Source organism: Myotis yumanensis, unplaced genomic scaffold, assembly GCF_028538775.1.
Source record: "Myotis yumanensis isolate MYYU_CA2020_CCGP unplaced genomic scaffold, mMyoYum1.0.hap1 SCAF_13, whole genome shotgun sequence".
NCBI classification, from domain to species: domain Eukaryota; kingdom Metazoa; phylum Chordata; class Mammalia; order Chiroptera; family Vespertilionidae; genus Myotis; species Myotis yumanensis.
In genome coordinates this window covers 36,904,911-36,917,264 of record NW_027223764.1, presented here as the reverse complement: position 1 = coordinate 36,917,264, position 12,354 = coordinate 36,904,911, and the positions used below count along the sequence as shown (strand labels likewise).

The window sequence follows — 12,354 nt, the reverse complement described above, 5'->3', positions numbered from 1 at the left end:
TTCCTCAGTAAAATGTTAAATCCTTGAGGGTATAAACGTGCTTTATATCAGAGGTTTATAATTTTATCTCTGAGGTTTGGAACAGAGTTGGAGGTCAATGGGTGTCCCTATGTATGCAATCCAATTTGATTGTAGATGAGAGTTTTAAGGATGGGGAGGGACTGCTATGGGTGTCAAAAGAGGAGTCTTTTAGGAAGGGATAAAGAAAAATAGCCTGAAGACATCAGTGTGGAAAAAAAGAATGAGAACCAATTTCTCTATTCTAGATCCTGGGAGATGTGTGGGGGATGGGGAGGGAGTGGCCTGGGGAGAAGAATAAGCTGCCTTTATTCCAGAGAGACTGTAAGGAAAGTAATGTTCTTATGAGGAAACCAGATCAAGAAAACGAGACACTGGATAATTAGGTAACTTGATCAAATTCACTTAGTTAACAGCAAAAGCAGGATAAGAACTCAGGACACCTGATAACAACTCTATAGTCTGGTCCTTTCTCAATACTAGAACTTACCAAGCAACTGTCTGATCTGCTACTGTTTCAATCACAGTGTAGAGAGCAAAAACAATCCAGTACATCATCCATCGAACCTGCCAATAATAAAAATACTTATGAAATAATAAAGTAAAATTATTTGTAACTAAATAATTTTGTATATCTCATATATATACATTTCTATATATATAGTATGTTGGATCAAATGCAGAAGGCAATGGTTTAATTTTCAATAGGTTTCATGTTTGAGCTCCACACATCACTCTATCAGCAGTCCTGGGATACAAGAACCAAAAGAATAACACATCTCTGGGCATGATATAATGTAATATAGGGATCTGAATGAAAGAATTAGAAAAACAGGATATATTTCTCTTAACTACAGGAAAGTAGAAGATCTTATCTATAATCCTTCTTTTGGAGACTATTAGCTATTTAAATTATTATATAAATAATATGGTAGACCACATTTAATCTGTATCAGTTTTTTAAATTTTGCATTCCTATATTTTCCACATATAGAAACTTTTCAGAAACCAAAGAACAATCCTGGATTTGTAATATGCACAATGCTAGTCACTCATTTTGAAAATCTAAGATTAGTGTCTTCTTCTTTCCCTACATATAAATCTGTTACGGCTCATACATCCATTTCTTTCTTCTAATCCATTACCACAATGACAGTTACAATAGACTGAATGTTTGGGTCCCCCCAAAATTCATGTTAAAATCCTAATCCCAATTGTGTATTAGGAAGTGGAGCTATTGGGAGGTGATGAGGTCATGAGGGTAGAGGCCTCAAGAATTAGTGTCCTAAAAGGACTCCCAGAGAGCTCTCTCCCTTCCACCATACAAGGACACAGCCAAAAAATGATGGTGTTTGAACCAATTTTTTTCAGTTCTCTCCCTCTACTATACTTTGCACAGGGATCTCAGAGAACATTATCACCATCTTTCCTGGGAAGGTGGGGGCTTAAATTAAATTCTCACTTTCACAGAAAGTTTAGGAAACTTTCAGAAACATAAATTATTTAAGTCAATGCTTGTTATTCATTATTTCACAATTTCACAACCATCATTATGCTTGTGATCTTCCAAGTGGAAAAGAACAATAAATAATACTCCAAGGAGAGTCTTAATTTGCCTGTTAATAGACCTTACTAAAGGTGAAAGGGATTGTACAGACAGTAACTGGTGGAATGCCCTGAAAGACTAGTTCTTGGATTTACAGCTGCTACACACCCCATAGATTTCAAAAACACCCTTGCTTCAGTGTAGTCAAGTGCTTATTCACTTTTCAAATAAAATTATCAAATTAATTTTAAAACCCACAAAATAAATTACTGCTTTAAAATATAGAAAGTTCATCTCCAAAAAAGCAAAACATGTATGTACTTAGGTTGTGAGAATATTTAATTATGTCAGCAATTTAAAAAAAGGATAAACAGAAGATAAAGAAGGGTATGCCTTTTTAGTTAAAAAACATCAACAAACTAACCAATGGGGTGTTCCTGGACATTTTCCTGGGGGATTGGCTAAAATTTTACATACGCAAAACTCTATGGTTTTAACTTATATTTAATAAATAAATTCTTTGACAACATGCTCTCTTAACCTTGTGGAATTTTTGTTCTCCTTATAAGAAATATGGATCTCAAATATAGTTGAATCCAAGCAATAGTTAAATGAATTCAGTGTGTGTGTGTGTGTGTGTGTGTGTGTGTGTGTGTTATTCATGGGAGCGACCACAAAGAAAGTTAACCTTGAAAAGATATTACTTCCTTTTCCCACTAATGGATTTGGTGGAGATTTTATACCAAATGATTACTCAGCAAAGCTTTTATTAAAACTATACCTCAAGGCTGTCCAGCCTACTGTTTAAGGTTTTGCCCAAAGGAAAAACAGAAATAAGTCAAGGTTAAAAAAAGAAGACAAGAAGAGGGCAAGCCACCAAATTATAAGCACAACTAATAATATGTGATGATAAAATATTCTTTAGACCAGCAGAAAACACCAATAACAAAATGCAGTACTAAAACAAAAAAATTGGTAGGAAAACAATCACATTGATAATCTTGTAAGTGTATGCAATCAAATATAATGGGAATAAGTGCTATTAAAATGTCATGCAAATAAAGTCACTTAACAGGTAACTAATAAATCACTATCCCCCTTTCAAGTTACTGGAAAAAAAGGTTACTGGCATCATCTTTATTGGTAAAAATTTATGTTCTTGAAAAACTGTGATCAAATAGTATTTCTTTCCAGTTCAAAAACAATTGGTAAAATCAACAAACTGTTGTTTAGATAGTTTTGCAAGAACAATGAGTAATAAGAAAACGTACTCAACTGTTTCTTAAAAGTAAGTCTCTTTGATCCCAGGGAATTGAATTGAATTATCCAATAAGGTGAAACTTATACCTATAAGCACTAAGATGGACACACACACACCCTACTTTTAATCTTTCATATCAAGCATAATTTAGGTAATTCTTAAGGACTCAAGTGGCATCACTATATTATAACATTCATTGACAAAACTGCAGCAAACCCTACCTACTTCATGTCATGGTAACAGAAATAGGAATATGACAACTTTTGTCCTCAAGGATTTAACATTTTATTGGGGAGAAAAATGAGTGAATGACTGTGACCAAAAAAAAAGTTCTGTTATTTTCACATTAGATGCTCTAGCTTCGGTAAGAGTCAAGATCATAAGAAATTAAGGAAAGCTTACTAAAGGGGCTGTTTATAAGTTGTGGGCAAGGGAGAGGAAAATCAATAAAGGATAGTGGTGTACTCTTGAGCTAGCAATAGCAGGAACTGCCATCACCCCTAGGTGTGAAGGAGGGAGGATGGGAAAGGTTTCCAGGAGTCCAGACTGGATCACTGTAGGGGAGGGCTGCAGCCTCAGGTCGAGACACAGCCAACTAGTGGGGGCAGGAAGTGAGAAGAACAATATTCTGTCCTCGCCGAAGCCGGTTTGGCTCAGTGGATAGAGCGTCGGCCTGCGGACTGAAGGGTCCCGGGTTCGATTCCGGTCAAGGGCATGTACCTGGGTTGCGGGCACATCCCCAGTAGGAGATGTGCAGGAGGCAGCTGGTCGGTGTTTCTCTCTCATCGATGTTTCTAACTCTCTATCTCTCTCCCTTCCTCTCTGTAAAAAATCAATAAAATATATTAAAAAAAAAAAATATTCTGTCCTCATGTTCACCCTGTCTTCTGCCCCTCATGGGCAAACTCAAAGGGAAGCCAGAGCTGATGCCATCTGTATGGGTCAGCTTCCTGGGCCATAAGAAAGGAAAAGAATGTGGAGTGTGGAGAGGAAACTCCACTGGAAGGATGGAAGGTTCCAGCACTACTCAGCCTGTCAGCTCTTAGAAACATCCCCAGAACGGAGTCACTTCTCATCACTTCCACAGATACCTCCCGGCCCAGATGACCATAATCTCCTGTCTGGATGATTCCCAGAGCTGATCACTCTGCTACACTGGGTCTATTTTGCATAGAGCAGTCAGAGTTATCGCCTTAGAACACAAGCCAAATCATGTCATTTCTCTGGTTCAAATCCCTCCCATGGCCCCCATCAGGAATCTCACCACAGCCTAGAAGGTCCTATGGATCTGGCACCAGCACCCCTACTCCTTCCCCTGTTCATCTCCAGGCACAGTAGCCCTTTTCCTGTCCTTGGGCATGTGTGTGAATAGGCTCCTGCCTCAGAGCCTTAGTACATGCTGTTTCCTTGCCTGAAATGCTCTTCCTCATATGAAGAGCTTCCTCACTTGCTTCAGGTCTCTGTGCAAATAATTATCAGAGATGCCTTTCCTGACCACTCTGCTTGAAATATCTCTATCCTCCTAACTGCTTATCCTGATTGATTTTTCTCTTTAGCATATGTCACATATCATAGACACATCTAACAAATATTTACTGCCCCTCCCCACCTTCCCCGACTAGAATGTAAAACCCCAAGAGGGCAAAGGCCTTATTTTGTGCACTGCTGAAGCCCCTGTGCCCGGCACAGAAGGGGCTCAGGAAATATACGTTGATGAACTGTTGACTGAATATGGGCCTGCAAAAGGTTAGACAGCAGATAGGAGGTGAAGACATGATGGGTAAATATAAACTAGTCTTTTAAGAGATCTGGTTTAAAGAGAAAAAAGGAAGGGGGAATACAAAGTAGCCTGAGGCAAAATGAAAGCATGTTTGAATCCTCAAGGATGGCATGTTTTACCATGGAGACAGTGAGACTGAAATTATGAGAAAGCAGAAATCCTTAATGAAACCAGATCCAAGATGAGGCTAAGAAGATTAGGAAGAAGAGTGGGCTCAAGAAAGAAGCAGGGATGGATCTTCCTCGGGACAAAAGGAGAGGAAAGAGTGGCCATGTTGTCGAGAGGGTTGAAGTGGTCATAGCTGATGACCTCTATGTTTACTCTGCGGTAGGAGGGCAGGCCATCTTTTAAAGCTGGGGATGAGTGGATTTAAGGAGAGCAGTAAAGGTTTAGAAAAATTGTCTATACAGGTGGAAAGGGAACTGCCGAGGGTACAGATGGAATAGAGTATGTGGCTGAGGATGCTCTCAGCTGCTCTGGGTGTTAGAGATAGGGGGGCTACCATGAAAGGTCTAGGACAGTGAAACAAGAGAGAATCAGACAGAGGTGACGGCTTGTTGTCCTCAAAAAGTCATAACGATAACAGAGCTGTGGCTGGGAAGTGGCCCAGCCAGGACCAGTACTTCTTAGCCCCCGCTTTGCAGGTAGGTGGGGTCATGTGTCCAATTCTTACCAACAGACTGTGAGCCAAGGCTTTTGAGAAGTGGGAGGAGCTCGCCCACAGGTCAGTTCCCTCCTTTCTGCTGGCTGGGAGGGCACCGAGCAGAGCAGCCTGGGAGCTCTATGTTACAGGTGAACAGAGCCCCAGGTTGAAACGGCTACTGAGAATTCCTTGCTGAAATGAATATCCAAGCAGGACTTTTACGGGAGAAAAGAATACATTTCTATATTTCTTTCACCACTGCATTTTTGCTGCACATTATAATTTTAGCAGCTCACCTTACCCCAGAGCAAGGCCACGGGAGCAATAGTCCCAGAATTAGGTAGGTATCAGTCACAGTGCCAGGGCTGCCATCTGTGGCACAGCCAGTGCCCGGGTTAGTGGTGATGGGTGATATTACAATGATCTGGAAATAGAGAGGAGGACTACCATTTTATGAAAGTCTGCTTGAGATGCACACAGGGGACTCCCAGAAGGATGTGGGAAGAAACTGAAGGATAGGAAAGATGGATGTTCTCATGTAGCAGATTGAAGCAGAACCAGAGAAATAGTACTATTTTGAATTTTTATTGTGACCCATTGGCAAATGTGACTTATTCTGTGTGAATGTTAGTCATCAGCTGTGTTGTCAGTATATATGACTTCAGTAGTGATCCCCTTCTGCTTTTGATAGGTCAAGAAATCAGATAAATTATAAGCTTGTTAGAAATACCCATGAAGTTTAAATTAAATATATTCTGGGTAGGAGACTGAGATAGCCAAAAACTGAAGTGCATAAAAGTTGATGTGAAAACTACATGAAAAAGTTGTTTGATGGCTTATTTTGCTTACTTTGTTTTCCTTCCCAAGAGCATACTTAATACCTGGTAGGTACCTGGCACAAAACAGATGCTAAAAAAACATTTATTAGAAGAATTAATGAACTGGGCTAACTTACATGCAATACTGTAATTTCCATTTTTCCTACTTGGTAATAAATGTCTTTTGAAAGTGGCTACAATGCAATGGCTGTCATATTTCAATCTTGGAATACTTTATCCACTATATTTTTCATGACTAGAGAAACGTGATAAATACATTCATTTAATATAAATAAAAGATTCCTCAAATGGAATCTTAAAATCATTTAAATACCCAGATTAACTTATTTCCTAAGAAAATACACTATTATAATTAGGCAAGTTCTTTTGATGATTATGGAATCATCTATGATGTAAAACCATAGCATCTAAAATCACATTCTAGGTTATATAGTGCATAGAAGAGATTATCTTACTTAACAAGCCAGCACTCGTTTTATTATTACTCATAATCCATAAGGCTTTCATAAAGCCTTAGCATTTCAGAAACCCAGACAGTCATGTGATGGTATTCTTAGCTTTACTCTCTCTTAGAGGATATTTTAAGCCTGAGTGAATGCTGTAAAATGAATATACCCATAGGCTAAATTTAATATCAAAAGACCATGCTCCATTTAATAGGTATGCATTTATCTACCCAGATGCCAAGAAAAATTGGCCTCATTTCATGATCTTTTAACATTTTTTTAAAACAAAACAGGTTCTATGATTCACATTCTTAGACAATTTTTACGAAACTGATTTAGATCCCCAGACAAACAAACAAAGCAAACAAAAGTTAACTACAACTGTAAAATAATCTTTAGGATTTCCATAACAGAAACTGAGAGCAATGCACAGGCCCCAAATATATAGGAGACTAACATGTTCTAGCGGGAGGCATGTACCTCGAGATACCAGCAGCAGTGGCATATTAATTAAAAAGTATTTTTCTTAAATTGTATCTTTATAAAACTTATTCTTTCTATGTTATGACGTGTGATATTATAACAGCAATATCAACAACCATATATGTTAAGTGACATAACTACTAAATATTACTTGAATGATAAAAATAAAAATTATGTGATATGTTAATTTGATAAATATTACTTAGGGCTTATTATAAACAAAGCCCTTTGACAGGAAATCATCATAAATCCTGGTGTGAAGGCATCCCTAATCTCAAGAAGCTTTCATGGGTGGAATTAATAAAAGAAGACCAAAAAGGATAAGAGTAACAATGTTTGATCCAACATATAACTGCTATTTTATTATATACGAGAGGCCCGGTGCATGAAATTAGTGCACAGGAGGGGGGGGGTGAAGGGGGGAGATGGTGTGTCCCTCAGCCTGGCCTGTGCCTTCTCACAGTCTGGGATCCCTCTCGCAGTCCAGGGCTCTCGCAGTCCGGGACCCCTCACTCCTTACTGCCCACCTGCAGCGGAGGCGAGAGGCTCCTGCCACCACACCACCACTGCGCTCGCCCGCCATGAGCCCAGCTTCTGGCTGAGCAGCACTCCCCCTGTGGGAGTGCACTGACCACCAGGGGGCAGCTCCTGCATTGAGTGTCTGTCCCCTGGTGCTCAGTGTGCGTCATATCGACCAGTTGTTCCGCCATTCAGTCGATTTGTATATTAGGGTTTTATTATATAGGATTATTCATTTGCCTTGTATTCATCTTCAGTTCTAAAGGAAAGCCTTCCACAGGTCATGTATGTGCTTTGTGCACTGTACTTTCCATTGTAGCATATCTGTGTAATTGTTTACATATCATCTGCCTCTGCTATTTGACTATAACAACCCATAGGGGCCAAAATTGTCTTGTTTATCATCACGCACTCAGGACCTAGTACCCTGAGTTTGGGAAAACAAACAGACTTTTACTTAACAGTTTCTTAGTTTTAAGATTCAAACAAGTAACTCTGGACTGCAAACAGCAGTTCATAACATAAAATAGCCTATTTTGTTACAGTTGTTTTCAACAACTTTCCAACATCTCTTAATTTCAGACTCTTGGAATCATAAAGCAATTAATGTTGGTCTCTAAGAAAAAAAGGAAAATTACATATGCATAATGATTTCAATTATAACCACACTAAGTAAATCCAGAGGATAAAATGCTAAAATATGCTTCACTGGGAAAAAAATCTTTGCTGAGTCTCAAAAGAAATAAACACTGATGAATTTCAGACCACCCAAAGAGAACTTTATTTTTTGACCATTATTAGTTGTTCACTCAAGTCAACTCACCCCAGACATTAATTCTGCACCACATTTTGGAGACCACAGAGAGGCCTTCTAATATAGAATTTTTTAGAAATAGTATAGAGTTGAAAAGATTTCTCCTATTTCATTAACATTATGCAATAATTTGGTTACTTCATAATGATTTCCCCCATTAAAAAACAAAAAGGAACAAAATGTGAGAAATCAAAAAGAAAAACTCCCTCTTTTATCGAACCCAGATGGTTCAGCTATGGGATTTTTCCCAGGGCTGTGCCAAGTTAGAAGCTTGCTTGAAAATAAGCTAGTTGAAGTTCAATTCAAAGTGAAGAGAGACCATGGTTGAAAACAGTTTTTTGCATTTTTATTTTTTAAAGATGGGGCATGTGTTGGGGGTGAATATGTGAGGCTGGGATTGATTTGAGCTTCTTCAACTTTGGGGAACTTCTTCCCCCACTGCCCATTTAAGAATGTCTCCACTTTCTCCAGCTCCTCAGGACTCAGCTACTTGGGAGTTAGTTTTTAGATGCGGAACTCACAGCAAACATGGTTTACCTGCAGTTTCCAGGTACCACTGCCAAAGACCTCCCAGAAGAGCCTGATGTTTTGAAGAAAGCCTCACATTACATAGATGTCCCTGGTATTACAATGGGCAGATTGTAACCAGAAATATGGTCATAATATTGCCTTGGTCTTCCCCAGTGCCCTCAAATCACAGAAGCCTCATGTATCTCACCCCAACCTTGGTAGTTTGAGGAACGTGAGACAAGGAAAAAGTGCAAAAATGTTTAAAAACTAGAAGATAATTAATTTTCTAAAAAGTGCTGAAAAGGCAGTGGAAACACAGGAACTGCTTATGGGCATAGTTGCCAGGAGCAGAATTTAGGAAGGAATGACTTCTCTGTCCAAAATAATTCTGTCCGTCCATGCTGGCTGAGAATTCACATTTCACTTCTTAAAAATAATCTTTATTGAATTTATTGGGGTGACATTGGTTAATAAAATTATATAGGTTTCAGGTGTACAGTTCTATAAGGCATCATCATCATCTGTACTTGTATCGTGTGTTCACCACCCCAAGTCAAGTCTTCCTCCATCACTATTATGCCTTCTTCTACCTGCCCCTCCACCCCTTTTTCCTCTGGTAACTACCATACTGTTGTCTATGAGTTCTTTTTTCTTTGCTTAACCCCTTCACCTTTTTCACCCAGCCCCCAACACCCTGCCCCTCTGAAAGCCGTCAGTCTGTTCTCTGTATCGGTACTGGTTTGGCACTGACTTATTTTACTTAGCATAATACTCTTCAGGTGCATCCATGCTGTCGAAAAAATTAAGGTTTCCTTCTATTTTTATGGATGAGTAGTATTCCATTGTGTAAATGTATCACAGCTTTTTTATCCACTCATCTACTGATGGGCAGTTGGGCTGCTTCCAAATCTTGGCTATTGTAAATAATGCTGCAATGAACATAGGGGTGCATATATTCTTTCAAATTAATGTTTTGGGTTTCTTCAGATATATTCCCGTAAGTTCACTTTTTATATTGTTTAAAGTCCAATTGATTTACATGGGATAATAAATATAATAGGCACAGTTCCCTTTTCATAATACCACATAGCATTTCTCCAGATGTTAGCATGGTAAGTGCCTACCCTGATAGAAAGAACTAAACTGGTCTAAATGGACATCCTAGTGATCATCCAAGTTTCCATTCTAAACTGTCATCCTACCTTCTTTTTTCCTTGGTGTTCACAAAGTCTTGGCCCATTATGTTGCCTACTTGAGGTGTTCACCAGGGCTGGAATCACTTCTTAGGCACCAAAGTCCCCCTGTGCCCAATCTACCATGACATAGTCAATTCCATCTTGCTATTTTCACAAGTGAACTAACATAGTCACTAAAAGGTATGCTCCCCATACTCTGGTTTCTCTTCAGATCACATAAATCTTTGGCCTTTTATTTTTTTTATTATTTTTTTAAAATATATTTTATTGATTTTTTACAGAGAGGAAGGGAGAGAGATAGATAGTTAGAAACATCAATGGGAGAGAAACATCGATCAGCTGCCTCCTGCACATCTCCCACCGGGGATGTGCCCGCAACCAAGGTACATGCCCTTGACCAGAATCGAACCCGGGACCTCCAAGTCCGCAGGTCGACGCTCTATCCACTGAGCCAAACCGGTTTCGGCATCTTTGGCCTTTTAAAAGGTATGCTTCTTTCTCCAGGTGACTGACAAGGTTATATGACTAACATAGTAAATGAAAAATTTCATTCTCTAGCTAAGATACCACTCTCTATGTACAACTTGTAGCATATTTAAACATGCAATAATCATTCAGATAGTAAGAACCAGCCTTTATAAACCACATGATAAAACATAGCCTTCTTGAGAAGCAAAGATTGGTAGGAAAAAACTATAGGAAGAATCAATCTCTGTCATGATTGGAATGAGCCTGTGTTATTAAATTGCTTTCCTTCAAAAGCATGTGCAGTCAACCTCACATAGAGAACTGAGGTTCACATTGGGGTGAGTGCAGAGAGAGGCGAGTGATGGAACACAGGATACTTGGGGTAAGGAAGGGCTGGCCGAGTGCCAGAGTGCAGGACAGCATGAAGGCCCTGGGTAAACACAGGGAGGAGAACAAAGGCTGGGGAGAGACGCAGAAAGCAAGATGGATGATTCTCAAGAGAAACTTCACTGAAGCAGAACTTAGGATATGGCCAGCCCTACAACAGGGAAACTAGGATGAAGTCCATCTGCATACATAAACTTATACTTAAAAAGCACAGTGTGGTCATTACATTCACTTTCACAATAAAATAGGATACCCGTAAATGATTTTCACCTTGATTTTTGCTAAGAATTACTTGGGGATTAAAAACATTTATATAGATTCCTAGGCCCCATCATCACAAAGTGCAGAGAGAGGGCAGCGAGGGGGTCGAAAGCTCCATGAGAGTTTTTGATGTGTAACCACTGTTGAGAACATACACAACAGAAGTCTTGCTACCTGAACTGTGGTCTATAGACCAGCAGCACTGTCATCACCTGGGAGCTTGTTAGAAATGCAAAATCTCAAACGCAGGCCATGTGAACTAAATCAGAATCTGCATTTTAACAAATCTCAGGGGCAATCCTATGCCCCTTAAAGTGAGAGGAACACTGCAGTGGGAGGCTACTCTGTGCACGTTCTGGTGGCATCAGGCAGAGAAAGATGGTATCATTCATAAACAGAATGTCAGAACAGGCTGGGGTTTGGAGAAAAGATGATGGACTCAGTTTTGTGTGGTAATTTGTTAAGTGTAAAAAGTTAAAATGTACCCTTATTTTCATAACACTGTTTAGGTACATCATTATTAAAACAAACAAACAAACAAACACTCCCCACGCCCACCCCCACCCCCCAAACCAAAAAGCTAAAGAAACAGAAGCTGGGCCTTTAGTCCAGTTTTCAGAGGCACTGTTTATGTCTAGCAATTGAGCAGACAAAAGCTTAGAGCAAACTACTCAGGAAAGGGAAGCCTTCAGGCCCTTCCACCCGGAAGTTCCATGAGGACGGTCCCTGTTGACTACCCAACAACCCAAGAGCCCAGTTATCTCAAGAGTGGCCACTCGGTGAACTCTCCCTCCCTTCCCAAGGAGGAAGTGCCTTAGACTGTTCCCTAAGAGCAAGTCTAAATCTGCCTCCTACAGAGAGAAGGTAAGAAGGTTGATTACGAGGCTGATGTTATATTCACACACTACTGTTAATAACAAAAACTTCCCCAGTTGGCTTCCATAATTTACTTTGCTAATCTTCTCAAGAAGGATATAATAATAAAACTGAAGTGTTAGGTCTTCATTTAAAAGATGCCTGTTGGAAACCTTTGGAAGTTAAAGTAGTATTTTAAAATGAAACCACTAGACTCAATCTATTTCTGTGTTTTCAAAACTTTTTATTTTACTAGTATGGTTTTATTCTTTTTTTAAAGAATCAATCTATATTCTGATAGCCAACAGCAAGACAAAATTTTATATAT

General features: G+C 39.3%; 1 protein-coding gene across 3 annotated transcripts in view; it reads right to left on the bottom strand.

The window, feature by feature from the left end:
* REEP3 (receptor accessory protein 3) overlaps nucleotides 1-12,354 on the bottom strand; it is an 80,894-nt gene that overhangs the window by 24,424 nt on the left and 44,116 nt on the right. For all 3 annotated transcript variants that reach the window (XM_070432836.1, XM_070432835.1, XM_070432833.1), the window contains exon 3: nucleotides 509-585. In XM_070432836.1, the coding sequence (XP_070288937.1) occupies nucleotides 509-585 (77 nt within the window). The remainder of the gene's footprint in view (nucleotides 1-508; nucleotides 586-12,354) is intronic.